Source organism: Kogia breviceps, chromosome 10, assembly GCF_026419965.1.
Source record: "Kogia breviceps isolate mKogBre1 chromosome 10, mKogBre1 haplotype 1, whole genome shotgun sequence".
NCBI lineage: Eukaryota > Metazoa > Chordata > Mammalia > Artiodactyla > Physeteridae > Kogia > Kogia breviceps.
The window spans coordinates 27,993,361-28,006,282 of record NC_081319.1 but is presented as its reverse complement, the minus strand read 5'-3'; the positions used below and the strand labels follow the sequence as shown (position 1 = coordinate 28,006,282).

The window sequence follows — 12,922 nt, the reverse complement described above, 5'->3', positions numbered from 1 at the left end:
TCATTAGTGAATAGAAACCATTATATGGATATATTATGGTAAAATAAATTCAAGGTGTATGCTTGTTTTCTACAAAGAACCTCTTATGTATTTAAAGAAACCATTGTTTGGAATACAAATCATAGACATTTGAAATTCCTTGCTTTTAGACAAAAGTATGATTTATATGCTCTAAAGATAGTACTTTTTTTTTTTTTTTGGCTGTGTTGGGTCTTCGTTGCTGTGCGCGGGCTTTCTCCAGTTGTGGTGAGCGGGGGGCTACTCTTCGTTGCGGTGCGTGGGCTTCTCATTGTGGTGGCTTCTCTTGTTGTGGAGCACGGGCTCTTGGTGCTTGGGCTTCAGTAGTTGTGGCACGTGGGCTCGGTAATTGTGGTTTGCGGGCTCTAGGGCGCAGGCTCAGTGGTTGTGGCGCAGGGGCTTATTTGCTCCATGGCATGTGGGATCTTCCCGGGCCAGGGCTCGAACCCCTGTCCACTGCATTGGCAGGTGGATTCTTAACCACTGTGCCACCAGGGAAGCCCCCTAAAGAGAGCACTTTTATCTCTTTTTTCTCAGGTCAGGTTATTAAGAGTGAACTACACTGAAGTGAGATGATTTACTTAAACTATAGAAAGGTGTTGTTGCTAACCAATTATATTTGCTCATCTTAGATTTTCAAGTAATATTGCTGGAGGTGGGGGGCAAGAGATTGAGATGTGTCTCTCAGATTTTTATTTGCTTTTCCTGTGAACACAATAACTTAGTTTTGGTTCAGAATTTATGCATGGCAACCAAGTTCTTTGGGTTAAACCGGCCTTAAAGAAACACTGAACATCAAGCGGGATCTCAGACGTGGGCCCAGATTTACAGTATTTGCCATTATTTTCACGTGGGAAATTGTCTACCTTAAACAGGCCAGTTGGAATTAATCTCCAGTTGTGTGATTTATTCACCCTACTGTAGAAATATGTCTTCCTGGTGCTAATACACTGAATTGTTGCATCTCAAAATGAGAAAAATACAGTGACTTGTTAATGGTACACCAAGGAGGTGGAAGTGGGTTCTTTTAATGCACAAATGAGCCATAATTTAAGCTAATAATGTTGTTCTTTAACGATAATTTTGTAAAGTGAATTTCTCCAACTTTAAAAGGTTGTTATGTAACTTTAAATAATGAAATATCATTCACGAGCTTGCTGTGCTTTCTTTAGGCCACCTCTCTTTTCCTTCGGCATTGCTCTGTACAGATTTCTTTCTTATCAAGAGGATATGAGAACAACCCCAGCATTATCTGTAAATCAGTGTCCATCTCCTTTGTCTGTTAGGCCATAGACCTACCCTCAAGTATATAATAGTAAAGCCAGTAAAATCCGGATATTAAAATGTAACCCCCTTGGGACTTTCCTGGTGGCGCAGTGGTTAAGATTCCGCGCTCCCAATGCAGGGGGCTGGGGTTCAGTACCTGGTCAGGAAACTAGATCCCACATGCCTCAGCTAAGGAGCCCGCCTGTTGCAGCTAAGACCTAGCGCAACCAAATAAATGAATATTAAAAATATATATAACCCACTTAACAAAACTTAGATTTTATTTGGCATCTGTGAGTTTCATAAATATGTCTTCCTCTTTCTTTCAACCTTTATTCAGAGTTCATGGGTTTTCTCACTAATTTCCATGTTTGGTTCCATCATTCAGTCTCAAATACCACCTTGCATTTTCTTTCTTGGCTCCTAAATCTTCTTTGGTCTGAGACACAGTTTTATAGTGTTTCCTTGTTTGTCATGACCTCAACGTTTTGAGGGAATATTGGCCAAGTATCTTACAGAATGTTCCTCAGTTTGGGTTTGTCTGATGTTTTCCTGGTGATTGGGATTATGGATTTTTAGAAAGAATCCCACAGTGGTAATGCACCCTTCTTATCCCATCCTATCAGTATGTGCATGATAATCCATGCTATCGAAGGTGAGGTTGACCTTCATCACTTGGCTATATGTATAGGTCAGGCTTCTCCACTGGGAAGTTGCCTTTTTTCTCTTTATTTTTACTTTATTCTTGGGAAGCTAGTCCTTAAATGCGGCGGGTGCTAGGATTAAACTTCACCTCCTGAAGGGCTCACCTGTACTTTTGATTCTTGTCCTCTGCCCACATGGGAAACACTTGGACCTAGTGAATTTCTCTGCACTTCAGGGAATGACTCCCTTCAAGTGTCACCTTCTCTGGAAGTTGTGTCCTCAGGGAGGTGAGGGCCCCTCCTCTCTCTTTTGGTACCGCAGAGTGCCTGCTTCCACCTACCTTACTCATTGGTTGGACTGCAGGGTTGTTTCCTCCATTATATAGTCAGATTCTGGAGGGGTTGCTGCACATTTTGTAATATAATAACAATGACAATAATCACAGCAGCCACCACTTACTGAGTTTCTGTTGTTTGATACTGTTCTAGGTACTTTGTGTGGATGATCTCATCTAATCCTCATAACCACCCTTTGACAATGGCACCACTGATTTTCCGCATTGTACAGATGAGAAAACAGAGCCATAGGCAGCTTAAGTTGCCCAAGGGAACTGTGGCAGGTCTGCCCCCTGGCCACCATTTCTTAGCACTGAGGCGCTGGTACTGAGCAGGTGTTGGGTCAATATTGAAATGACTATGGTGATGAATTTATGCACGAGACTAATTTTCCTTCTTGATTGACCTTCTTTGATTAGAGAGGTCTGTTAAAGCATAGGAAAGATAAGAGGGTCTTAAAAATAATCGTGTTTCCCAAAAGGCTTTTGAAAGCAAAGTTCTATCATACTCCTGTCTTTTGAAAACCATAATTGCCTTTGGTGGGCTTGTTAAATTTGCACACAGATTCTGTCATGTACATGGATCGATTCTGTCTTTGCAGTTTATATTACGTTATCACTGTTCAGATTAATGTAACATAATAATGATGAAAGAAAGGAGTATTTACTTCTGAAGTTGACATCCTGAGTCTTGAGACCAGGAAATGAGGAAGACTTAGGAAGAAGTCAGCAGATAGAAGTGTAAAATTAAAACCAAAGTAATGCACAGAAAACATGCTGTAGTGTCATTAGAAGACAGAACTATGGAAGACTCTTTAATCTCATCTTCCAATTCATGTATTTGTGCCAAAAATATGTATACTAGGAGCTCACCGTCTGTAGGGTTCTGTGCTAGACATTGGAATAAACTTGAATGAGACGGGGAAGGAGCCTGTTCTCATAGAGTAATGAGCTGGTGGGGAAGCCAGACACTAAGGAGTAATCAATAAATTACATTTGTGATAAAATGTCCATAGGAAAACAAGAACCCATTGCCGGGATAGTACAGAACCCAGTGCATCTCTCACGGAAGCCTCCCTGACAAGGGGATATTTTACACTGAGGTCAAGGAATTCCTTGATCTTGAAATTCCTTCAGCCAGGAATTTTAGATGCATTCACTGAGTGCATTGAAAAGAAAATAGTTTTCATTCTAGATTGAAAGAGAATCAGTACTAGTTCCCTTGGCACTAATATGTTGGCAGTATGTCTCCATCAAGCTCTCATTCCTGGGGATTTCCCTGGTGGTCCAGTGGTTAAGAATCCGCCTTCCAGTGCAGGGGATGCAGGTTCAATCCCTGGTCGGGGAAACTAAGATCCCACATGCCTCGGGACAACTGAGCCCGTGCGCCACAACTAATGAGCCCACGTGCCACAACGAAAGATCCCGCATGCCTCAATGAAGATCCCACGTGCAACAACTAAGACCCGATGCAGCCAAAAATAAAGAAAGTAAATAAATAAATAATAAATAAAATAAATCTTAAAAGGAGAAGATCTCTTTCCTTCCAGACTGTCAACAGGTGAACGGGAAGTTACTCTTGGCACACAAACTGCCCTGTGGTTTTTATCCCTGAGCCCCACGCCTCCCTTTTCGAGAAGGTAGCCTTTGCGTCGTAGGTTTTGCCATGTCAGAGTTACTGAGTAGGTCAAAATGGGTCCAGGTGCCAAAATGCAAGTATTCTAAGAAAGAGATGCTAAGAGGGCACTAAAATGCACATGACTTTCTCTTCTTATTTTAGATGGATAATGTCAGACCTGAGAGAGGAAGGCTTCTTGCTGATGGTTTTTCCTCCTTCAAAACTAGGTTTCAGTTAACCACAGTGTTTTTTTTAGTGTCATGTTTTTAACTTAAAGGCATTTATTCAGAGTTCTGAAAAACAAAGCTTTCAATGCTATGAGACTTGTGCAACTGGAAATGATTAATGGTATAATTCTCAGTCCTTTATAAAGTGTCTTAACACTGAAGAGATTTATACAGTGTGGAATGGCAGTGGTGCTTCAGTGTGAGAATAGGTAATCAATACCTGCAAGCTTAGAAAAAGTGTTCTATTTCCACCACTAATGACATAGAGGTTTTTGCAAGGCAAGGGTGTCTGGAGCATGAAGCACTCCAAAGAAGAATTAATTTAAAATCTGAAGTGGAAGATCAGTTTCAATTAAAATTGCACTTGAAAAAAAAAAAATTGCACTTGAACGTATATTGGGTAGAGGTGTGAAAGCAAGCATGTAGTCGGCTTAAATCTTCAGATTGTTACCAGTGAATAAATGAATCTCACTGGTATGAACCCTGATTATATTTTTATAGAGGGCTAAATTATATTTCACCCATGTCTGCCAGGTTATGAGAAATAATATGAATGGCAAGTACTTATCGGAGCTTAAAGAGTATTTTTTTTTAATCAGTAGGGTAACTACCAGGAGTCTATGTGTTCTTACAAATGATGGCTTGCATTCTTATTTCTTTGGAGTCATGTGTGTTTGAATTGATTTTTACCATGCATTTTTTTCCATTGAGTGCAATTTTGTTGTAGTACTGAGTTTCTGAAAGGCATTACACACACACACACACACACAACATTAAAACCTTAGTTTCCATAATTCAAACATACAGGCCCAATTGTAGCTAGCCAGAATTTACATTATGGTCAGCTATCAGATATGTCAACAAGCACTTTATTCCATTTTTCAGTGGATTCTTTTGGCATCTGTAAGAAAATTTAGAGCAGACAGGATAATTGGAGCCTTCTGTCCCCTTTCCCCTCCTTTTTTTCTTCAAATATATTGATGCAAGATGAAAATAAAGTTTGGCTCAAACATATGCAAATGCACACTCTGTTCCTTTATGACTCATCTCATGCAGTCTTAGGGAATTTGACCAAGAGGTGAAATGACATGAGGGAAAAGCCCTTGACAATTCCTAATTTAGTTGGAGTCCTACAGTAAAGGAAGTGGCGATGTTAACTTTTTCTAGAAAGTGTTATGGCACTTATAAGTGATTTTGATAAGTGCCCAGAGGTTTTGCTAAATCTTTGCCAATCAGCGAACATGTTCTTTCTGATGGCCTCTTTTATCTTACTGCATGGGATAAGGATTGGGGAAAATGACACAGGCTTAGAGTGAGGCTGAGCTGTTTGCCAGATAGCAAGCATATGAATCATTTTTAGGGGAGTTTCATCAGTTGCTCTTGCAGCCATGAAGTTTCCATTACTGTGACTGAAAAGATTTTCTGTTGTTGCCGCTTTTTTCATGGTACCACTGTTTATATCAGCTGTGAGCTGTGTCAGGCTTAGGGGGATGGGGAAATCCGTGGCCAGGGAGTGTGTGGTGGAGGGTTGGGCATAGGTGTGGACTTAGTAGGAGGGAGACCTATGTTAAGGTGTCCTTGTGTCTTCTATCATACAGGGCTAGGTATAGAGTGAGGCAGAAAAATATGGGTTCATGGATGGGTTGGTCTCCTAAAGTCACTTTGGCCATTCATCCTCTTTTATTTGATATGTGAAGGAATTTAAAGCTAAGAAAACCTAGTAATACAAGTATATGTATGTTTGTTTATACACACACTAAACTTTATTGATTGGGAAGCCTAAATTTTATCTTCTAAAAATGATACAGTGTACACACACTACTGTATATAAAGTAGATAATCAACAAAGACCTAACTGTATAGCACAGGGAACTCTCCTCAATATTCTATAATAACCCGTATGGGAAAACAATCTGAAAAAGATAGTTATATGTATATGTATAACTGAATCACCTTGCTGTACACCTGAAACTAACACAACATGGTAAATCATATATACTCCAATATAAAATAAAAACTTTTAAAATTATACCGTTTAGACTTATTCTATATCTGACTCTCAAAAAAAGAGATTTATCTTAATCTTTCTAGCAGAAGATGTTTTTGCCAGCTGACTGCTTCCGCTTTGTCATGTCAGGAAGGGTAAAGGTAGGGCGCAGAAAAATTTCAGAGCTTGTTATCAACTTAGTAGACATCACCCCCAGATATATAATTTCTGAATAGGGCAGAGATGCAGTTGTTGCAGTGTGTTTTCTCTATCTATGCCTGATTGGTGTCCATTAGGATTATGTGTTATAGCTACATTCTCTTCGTCTTTTCTTGTAGCATATGTTCCCCCAAAAGTCTTTATTTATATAAATGCTGATTGTAGTCTGAAGGTAACTTTATACCCCCATTTCCTATGAGGGATTGAGAAAGAGAAGTGAGCGCCTTAATTGTACATGTGTTCAAACTGGCTAACTTGAAAAATCTCACAGTTAGCCATAGGAAAACCCTGACTCACTGGCCACATTATTTGTAATGACTCTCATCCAGTGTTGTGTTACTTTTAATTTTTAATTCTTTTCCTTTTCCAGTTCAAAAATTCCTAGGAGCCTAGAAGAAAATTGTGTTTAGTGTACTGTTCACAATAGCAGAACATACTAAATTGATTAAGGTGTTTTCTTGTGAATAAATGCTCTGTTTATTTTAGGAAAATTATTTCATTTTTTTTTTTTTTAATGTGAACAACTCTGACGGCGCTTCTGCTCAACTCCCTTAATCTGATTACGGATAAAGTTAGCAAATGTTTGATTACAAATCAAGAGGCAAAACTATCTTAAGTAACTTTTTTCTCAAATTTTTTCTTGCCCTATCAAGCAAATGGCTTGGATTGATAGTCTTCCAAAGCGCTGACGTTTTTAGGGTGGGGACATGTAGGAAATGTTAAGCTTGGGAGATGCAGTGCTTGCCTTTCGTGCCTCATACTCATTTTTATCCCTGACCCTTGAACCATGAGGATTGAAGTCTTGTTTTCTTTTAACAGGTGACTATGGTCCTGAGCACTGGGTCACGTCTAGTGTCAGCTGTAGGGGCCGTCACCAGTCGCCTATAGACATTTCAGACCAGCATGCACGTGTCGGTGAAGAGTACCAGGACCTGCAACTTGATGGCTTTGACAATGAGTCTTCCAACAAAACCTGGATGAAAAACACAGGGAAAACAGGTAGACTGTGTCTTCTTTACTTGTCTGTGGAACAATATGAAATGTTTCTGGCTGTCTGGTCTTTACCTGAACCGCGAGTTGCTCCTTTAGTAGTGTTTGTTGCTACAGAGAACGTATAGCTGAGTGAGAGCTTTGGAATTGGCCCTTGGTTTGAGAACTGACCACTTGCTTTACTAGCTGTGTGATTTGGGAAAAACTACCTAATCACTTTGTGCTTTAAAAAATTTTTTTAAATATGATAGGATAAAAATTTAAAAATATATATATAGATAATGAAATTGTATCAGTCTCATAGGGTTATAAGGATTAAGTGGGTCAGTCCATGTAAAGGCTACAGCATGAACTTTTAGAAATCTGTTTTACTATAGTGGCCACTAGCCATATGTGGCTATATTCAAATTTAAATTTTAATCGATTAAAAGTAAGATTAAAATTCGCTCCCTCAGTTTTACTAGCCACATATCGTTTTGTTTTCCGCTTTCTTAGGTTGTGTGTTGGCAGGGTTTGAAGAAGAGGAGACCCACATTGAGATCTTTGGATTTTTCTGGGGTGTGTGTGAGGGTCACCTCTATTTATTTTTCCAGCTTTATTAAGATATAATTGATGTATAGTATTTTGCCATTTCATTTTATTGGTTGTTTCTTTTGCGGTGCCCAGCTTTTGAGTTTGGTGAGTCTCATCTCTTTTTACTTTTGTTGCTTGTGCTTTTGGTGTCATAGCCAAATTATCATTGCCATGGCCAATGCCAAGGAGCTTTTTCCCTATATTTTCTTCTAAGAGTTTAATAGTTTCAGGTCTTAGATTTTAAATCTTTAATCCATTTCAAATTAATTTTTCTGAGGGATGTAAGGTTGTGGTCCAACTTCATTCTTTGAACGTGGATGTGCATTTTTCCAACACCATTTATTGACGAGACTATCCTTTTCCCATTGAGTATTCTATTTTTTTTTTTTTTTTTTGCAGTATGCTGGCCTCTCACTTTTGTGGCCTCTCCTGTTGTGGAGCACAGGCCCCGGACGCGCAGGCTTAGCGGCCATGGCTCACGGGCCTAGCTGCTCCGTGGCCTGTGGGATCCTCCAGGACCGGGGCACGAACCCGTGTCCCCTGCATCGGCAGGCAGACTCTCAACCACTGCACCACCAGGGAAGCCCCCCCTTGAGTATTCTTGTCTCCTTTGTCAAATATTAGTTGAGTGAATATGCATGGGTTTGTTTCTGGGCTCTAGATTCTATTCCACTGGTTGATGTGTTTATTTTTGTGCCAGTTCCATACTGTCTTGATTACCATAGCTTTGTAGTATAATTTGAAATCAGGAAGTGTAACACTTCCAGCTCTGTTCTCCTTTCAAAGGATGGCTTTGGCTTTTCAGGGTCTTTTGTGGTTCCATAGGAATTTTAGGATTGTTTTGACTATTTCTGTGAAAAATACCATTGGAATTTTGATAAGGATTTCATTGAATCTATAGATCACTTTGAGTAGTATTGATACTAGCCACATTTCAAGTGTTCAGTAACATATGGCTAGTGGCTATCATAGCAGGCAGCAAAGATAGAGAACATTCTATCACTATAGAAAGTTCTATTGGACAGCACTTTGCCAAATGCATAAATGAAAATAAAATCTTTATCTTCCTTGAGAATTTGCTTTGTTAATATTAGTTATTATATTAGAATACAGATGAACACCGTCTTATCCCTTTGTGTTTCAGACCAGCAATTTGATCCTCCTGCTTCCTTTTACCTACCTCACCTGTCACTTGGGGTCCACAAATATGAAATACCACATTTTCAACATTGCTAGTACAAAAGCTCCTTCCCTCTTAATCACTGTTATGCAAATAGCAGTTATAGATCATTGATGGAAGTAGCAGGAATGCCTTGCTGTGCCCCACTGTTTGATCTGAAAATAAATCCCTAGGTGTTATATTACATTTGTGCCTAGTGCTACCTGGGATTCCGTTGGTGCTAAAGATATTTTTCGTATCTTATTTTTTCAACTCTTTTAACCCAACCCATTAAAACTAACTCTCCCTCTCTCTCTCTCTTTGAAATGATCCCTTTGTAGCCAAGGATGTCACTACAAACCACTGTTAGTAATCCCTTCAGGAGCCTTGGCTGCCTGAAGCCCTCATGCTGAGCTAAAATGACTTCATTATCTGTCCTTTGGTTCCATCCATGTTGTGGGTCATTGAGTTGCCTTTTTTTTTTTTTTTTAACCTAATTGGCTACACATACAACTTTAGGGATCCATTTTCTTTCTCCAAACCAGCATTTATCTGAGATTATTCATGGCCGATTGCTTTGGGTTGGCTTGATTTGTTCTGAGAATTGTTTCCCAGTCACTCAGCACAGTGATTCCCAGCTTTGGGCTCTTTTTCATAATGTCCCCACAAACAGTTCTTTGGGCCTTACAGCAGCTACCTTCTCCTGTACCTTGATTCATCCATTTGAGCAGCTGCTCAGGACAGACTTGTGTACCAGTGATGTTATCTGTACACACCTTTTCACCCCCACCTCTCTACTCCCGCAGTATAGATGGTGTGCTTGCTGTTACCATTCAGAATTTCTCTACCGGTGGCCCTGCTTTATATTTCAAATGTGAGTGTCCTTTGGACACCTGTGATGGGAATATTACTCTGCAGACGATCTGAATGTGGTGGACGGAAGATTTGCCACACTGGGGTAATCGGATCTTGCTGTCGAGTGCTGCCTTGGTGCCACATTCCGGAAGCCTGCCAAAGGCAATTCGCTGGGCTCTCTGATCTGGTTTTCTACTTGACATGCAATGCTTGACAGCCTTCTGCAAAGATAACACGTTTCAGTGACAGCTTTCAACTTGGTATCTCCAATGACACATTTTAGATGAGTGCAGGGTTCACCCAGTGCAAGTTGATTCATGACCTTGGTCTTCCAGAAGCTGATTATCAATCTCTGTCACTCTGCTGTCTTCCCAGAGTGATCCCCAAGTTGTTGCCTGTCTATGGGTGCATGCGCCTGACTTTGGAGCACAGCCATCCAAATATGAATGCATCTGTCTCTGAAATTTCAGAAGAAGCATGGCTTTCTGAGAAGCAGAGATAAATCCTCATGACTTCTCAAACTGTACTTATGACTACAAAATTTGTGACATGATACTAGGCGGGCCAGTATCTCATAAATAATCTAAGATGATTCTATAGGAGTGATTTTTTAAAAGTGCCAACCATTTGTATGCGATTTTAAATGTGAACATCCAATTGTTTTTCTGTTCTCTTCAAAGAGTTTCAATTTATGTTTGTCTAGAAACTTGGGTGCAAAAACCAACCCGTGTTGTTGTTGTTTTTTTTAATAAACATGAACCTAGAAACTTCTTTATTCTGCAGTTCTTAAAATGCCAAGTGAGTTCGTAAATATTCCAGTATTTTAGAGAAATAGGAGGATTCACTTGCTTTGTCAGTTATGCACGGATCATATAAATTGAGCTGAACACAGTATAAATACAGTGCAGGGTGCTGTGTGTCTGAATTAAAGGTGAGAGTTCATAATATCTGCAGTGAGTAGTATTGATAGGCAACCTGGATAATATCAGTTTAAAAAAACACACATATCATTGTATACTACAGTTTTGTAAGATGTGACCATTTGGGGAAACTGGTTAAAGGGGACTCGGGACCTCTGTATTATTTCTTACAACTGCGTGTTGATCTACAGTTATCAGAAAGATTAAAAGTTTAATTTTAAAAAGCCCCATATGTCATGAGCCACGTAGTCCGTCTTTGTTACCGTCATTCATTTCATATCTAACTTACGTACCTAGATGCCAAAAAAAGTCATTTTTATTAAATCATTAATTTTTAAGCAACACCTAGTTTTCTTCCCCACAGTCTTTTCTTGAACCTCGTACTTCTAGAAAATAAATCCAGGAAGGAATATTTATTTTTTTCTGGTAGAAATGTACAGGTCACTTATCTGTAAAAGAGACTGTCATTTGGATATCAAAATATGAATTTAGAAAGTTAATATTTAAAGCGGCCTGTTACGTACGGACAGTAACTTTCCTGTAAAACAGTTTTAATGTTCATATCTGTCTTAACCCCAGGAGAGGGCTGTATATTGAATCTAGCGTAATCAATAGAGCACCGTGGTTGTACCTAGCCCACTTCTCGAAAGTTGTCTAAAATATCTTTACAAGACAGATTGCATCTCTCTGTTTCTTCCCGAAGAGCCATGACTGTCTATTGTGCCACTTCTCATTTGATTTCATCTAAAGTTATTTCTCCCTCTTTCATTTTTGTAGAATGAAAAGATAATGCATTCATTAAGAACATTTCAAGATAATCTTGCTATTCCTAGCATTGGCTTCTAGCTAAATGATCAAAATTTAAGACTTAGATGGTGCTTCTGATGTATGTATAAGCCATGGTCTCCTGTGAGTTTTAACTATTTGAAGGATGTTTTTGTGTTTTTTCACTACTTTTTCTTTTACCCCCGCCCCCACCAAGGACAGATAGTAAATACATTTACCATGATGCTTGTTACTTCCATTTTCACATTTTATATTGGTTTACTGTATTTTTTCTTTGCCTACATTTTTTCTTACTTGTCTACATATACCAGTGCCTGGCGTAGGTGGATCCAAGAAGTATTCGGTGAATTAATAAAAGTACATGGACGGTGGGAAAAGTCTGTGTAGGTCAGGAACCATGTCCTAACATGTTGCTGAGCCCATAAAATTCAGACAAGGATTAAGAGGCTGTTGCCTCTACTTTATTTTACCAGGTCCTTCAAACTTTTATGGTAAAGTGACACCATAAGAACCCACAGACTTAAACCAAGAAAAGAACAACCTCATTGCAGGCTGATATGAAGAGAAAAATATAATCTTAACAATCTCAGTCATTTCCACGTGCTATGTCCCTAACCGAGCACGTGACCCCAGCTCAATACACGTGACCCCAGCTCAGTACAAGAGGAGCATTTGGCCCTGCTGCTCTGCTCGCCCACAGGGCAAGGCTCCCCTGGGCCAAGCAAGTGTCTGACCGTGAAAGGCGCTCTGCGTTCTGTGGGTCACTGCAGTTACAGCTCAAACTGACGGCTGCCCCCACGCTGCCCTGCAGAAGCAGTGTTCTGGTCCAAGGCTGGTGGAGAAACTGATGCGAGCCTTACTGAGAGTCAGTACCAGGCTGCCATTAAGGGCTCCTTACAGAGTTTCCAGTGGTGATTTTCATGATGCTTGATTTCTCCCCAAATTCATGGACTTTGCACGCTTAGCCCCCGCTCAAGAGGGCATTCCACAGTGCCAGCAAGACTGTCCAAGTGTCACATGCATGAAAAAAGCCTTTGGCAATCCTGAGGTTGGTAAGGAAGTTTCTAGGAATTCTGTGTGTGTGCTTGTCTTCTTATCCCTGATTGTTTGGGCTTTCTCTTCTTTTGATTTCTATTCTGTTTCTATTCTTTCTTTTCTGTTGATGAGTATCTCTCCATGAGCTTTCACTTTCTTGCAGTTTCCTTCTCTCCCACCTTTCCTCTCACATCTCCGTGAATTTCCCCACCCCTGTAAACAAGGCTCTGACTCTTGCCTGTTGGTCTGTTTTCACTCCCAGCTCCTAGTTTTGCCTCCCTTCTCTCCCT

The 12,922-nt window shown here is 39.9% G+C and overlaps 1 protein-coding gene across 7 annotated transcripts in view; it reads left to right on the top strand.

The window, feature by feature from the left end:
- The window catches only part of PTPRG (protein tyrosine phosphatase receptor type G), a 741,743-nt gene that overhangs the window by 417,875 nt on the left and 310,946 nt on the right, over positions 1–12,922 (top strand). For all 7 annotated transcript variants that reach the window (XM_059078092.2, XM_059078094.2, XM_059078091.2 and 4 more), the window contains exon 3: positions 7,134–7,313. In XM_059078092.2, coding sequence (XP_058934075.1) covers positions 7,134–7,313 — 180 coding nt within the window. The remainder of the gene's footprint in view (positions 1–7,133; positions 7,314–12,922) is intronic.